Source organism: Gossypium arboreum, chromosome 13, assembly GCF_025698485.1.
Source record: "Gossypium arboreum isolate Shixiya-1 chromosome 13, ASM2569848v2, whole genome shotgun sequence".
Taxonomy (NCBI): domain Eukaryota; kingdom Viridiplantae; phylum Streptophyta; class Magnoliopsida; order Malvales; family Malvaceae; genus Gossypium; species Gossypium arboreum.
Genome location: NC_069082.1, coordinates 116,358,048 through 116,360,919, shown reverse-complemented (window position 1 = coordinate 116,360,919; position 2,872 = coordinate 116,358,048). Strand labels below are relative to the sequence as shown.

The 2,872-nt window shown below is 31.8% G+C and overlaps 1 protein-coding gene across 1 annotated transcript; it reads right to left on the bottom strand.

Annotated features, from left to right (window-relative positions):
* Positions 1–835: 835 nt before the first annotated feature.
* On the bottom strand, positions 836–2,455 carry LOC108463405 (feruloyl CoA ortho-hydroxylase F6H1-3-like). Its single transcript, XM_017763349.2, has 2 exons — positions 1,627–2,455; positions 836–1,520 (listed from the first exon to the last, which is right to left on the bottom strand). The coding sequence occupies exons 1-2, from the start codon at positions 2,268–2,270 to the stop codon at positions 947–949; spliced, it is 1,218 nt and encodes a 405-aa protein (XP_017618838.2). The 5' UTR covers positions 2,271–2,455; the 3' UTR covers positions 836–946.
* Positions 2,456–2,872: the final 417 nt, after the last annotated feature.

The window sequence follows — 2,872 nt, the reverse complement described above, 5'->3', positions numbered from 1 at the left end:
TTTTTTTTGGATTTTGTAAACCGAAAAACATTGTTTTAATAAATTAAACATTTTATTAAAAATATCAAGTTTTGAGGTGATCCGATCACACCTCATATAAAAAGGATTGGTGACGACTCTCATTTTCATTTTTAAAATAAAAGTCAACCTTTCAAAAAATGGTTTCGACACTACTATTTGCCGTCCTTTTAATTTTTTTTTCTTGGATTTTTTTTCTTTGTTACTTTACCTCCTAACATATTAGTATTTTGTATTTCATATGGCACTTTTTAGAAATTTGATTTAATTTTTTAAAATGATATTTTCTATTTTTTTTACGATGAAGCCATTCTTAAAACACTGAATTATCATTTTCAAATTTAATTTTCCACAAAACAAAAATAATTCATTTAAATTTTTAGGTTGGATTGATTAGACCTAGTGGAGCTAGATGTTTGCAAAAGAAAAATGAACTATGAAGGCATTGGAAGAAGTTGTACTCTAAGAGCAGAGGCGAAGGTTTGTTTGTACTCTTAAAATGGAAATTTTAAGGTTTTTATTAAGTAAATATGTGGTAAAATTATAATTTAACCTTTAAAAATATAATTTTTATTTAATATTTTAAAAATTATAAAATATATATTGTTACCATGGTAAAATTTATCCAAACAAAATAGTTACAAATACTAGCATTTTTAAATGATGAATTTTAATATACAAATCTCGAAATCATAAACTTTCTTATCCTGGCACACCCTTTGGATAGAAATTAAAAAGAAAAAGAAAAGAAAGACTAAGACATTTTTTATTATTTAAAAATAAATGAATGATTTTTTTATCTTATACAAGATACACATTTTCATAGAGAACCGCTAGTTTCATACATATTATTTATCTTAGCCATTTTTCATTATAAAATCAAGAGCTTCACTATATTGGATAAGGAAACAGAATGTATAGTGTATGTCTATAATTCAGCAAATTCAATTGTTTTCTTTCCGTCGTGTGCTTTACGAAAGAAATGTTTGACGTAATCTGAATAAAGAACTTGTTTGTAAATTGGTTTCTCACCATTTGCGACCAGTTCAGGCAATGGTTCTATCATATCAACAGGTATTGGATTCACAAAAATAGGGACTGAAATTCTGTTCTTACTTCCATTAGCGACCACCCGATGTTCAACACTCCTATACCTTCCATTGCTCATTATCTGTAGTGCATCTCCAACATTGATCACAAGAGAACCTTTAATTGGAGGAACATGGATCCAATCGTCTCCCTCATTTCCTCTTACGAAAAGTCCCCCAATTTCATCTTGAAGAAGAATTGTAAGAGTTGAGACATCAGAGTGACGACCTACTCCGACAGTGAGTTCAGGGTTTGGACATTTAGGATAGTAGTTAAGGTTAGTCCTCATTGAACCCATCAATAATGATTCTTTTGCCTCATCAACCTCATTGACGTTTAGACCCTTCATTAGCACCTGTAATAGCTGTTTAATGACAACTTCGGACTTCTTCATGTAATCTAACACTTGCTCCCTACAAAAGAATACCAAAAAGGTTTATTAATATATTTGTCAACAAAAAGATGCATGGCATGATGTTTAAGGATTCAAGAAAATCTAACAATGAACATTTTTTCTACCTGCAGACAGAAGGCCATAGTGCAGAAGCTTCTTCTTCAGAGACATAAAACAAGCTGAGATAATCTTTCCACTCGAGAGCCTTTTCTGCTTGAGGAGTAAAACTTGTGCCAAACCTCACATTGTTTGAAGATGAATGCTCCTTGGAATACTTATTTTTAACTTCAGCTGGTAATCTAAAGAAGTTATAAGTAGCATCTTTAATATTCTCCAACACTTCAACAGGCACATCATGATTAACAATTTGGAAGAAGCCCCATTCCGAAGCAGCATCACAAATTGATTTCGCTACTTTGGGATCTTCCCAGTTTGACATATCAATTATGGGAATTGATCCTTGGGGTACGATATTGGTCATGCACATCCTCTCTTCAAAAGGTTGGATATATTGTTTAGGAAGGGCTTTAAGACCCAGTTCAGACAAACCCTTCACTCCATTCCCTTGGTTAATAACAAAGTCAACGAGAGCAGAAGAATCATTGAATGGACCGGCAAGTGTTGGAGCCATTGGTTTGTGTAAATTTGGAGTTAAAAGAGAGCGAGGTACTGGTTGTGGAAGAGGATAAGAGTGATACAAGAGAAGGCAACAGTGCGTCTTGGTTTCAGTGGAGTGCCTATTTATATAGAAAATTTTCAAGGTTGACATTGACTTTAGTGCCTTAGTCTTAATTTGAATGCGTGTGCAAGGCAGGCTCACCAACCCAAGTACGCTGCACGCTGTTACCGTGCACCAACCTTGTTTGGCGAAAAGCCTAAAAGAAATATGAAATATTTGCACCACCTTAAGAAAGTTCAAGTCTAAAATGGTTGGCTGAGGTTAGAAGTCCGCCACAGAATATAAAAACTCGTATGTATATATACATATATTTGTTATATATTTGTATTATTGTAAAATTGATTAAAGTTTTACAAGGTTTTGTAAGTTTTATATGATATATATTTATTTATTTCAAACAGGGCGGAGCCAGGAGGGAGGGACCCGATCCCCTAAAATAATTTTTTTTATTTTGATTCTTTTACAATTTATAAAATTTTAAATTAGTAATGATAAAATTATACTTTGGCCCTTAAAATGATACAAATTTGATTTAATCTCTTAAAATTTATAAAGATATAAACTATTAAAATGATGAAATTACATTTTTATTGTCGTAAAATATATAATCTACTTTCGACTCCTAAAAATTTCGACTTCGTCGTGATTCCAATATCGCATCTCTCTTTTTATTTAGGTTGTATATATTAAAT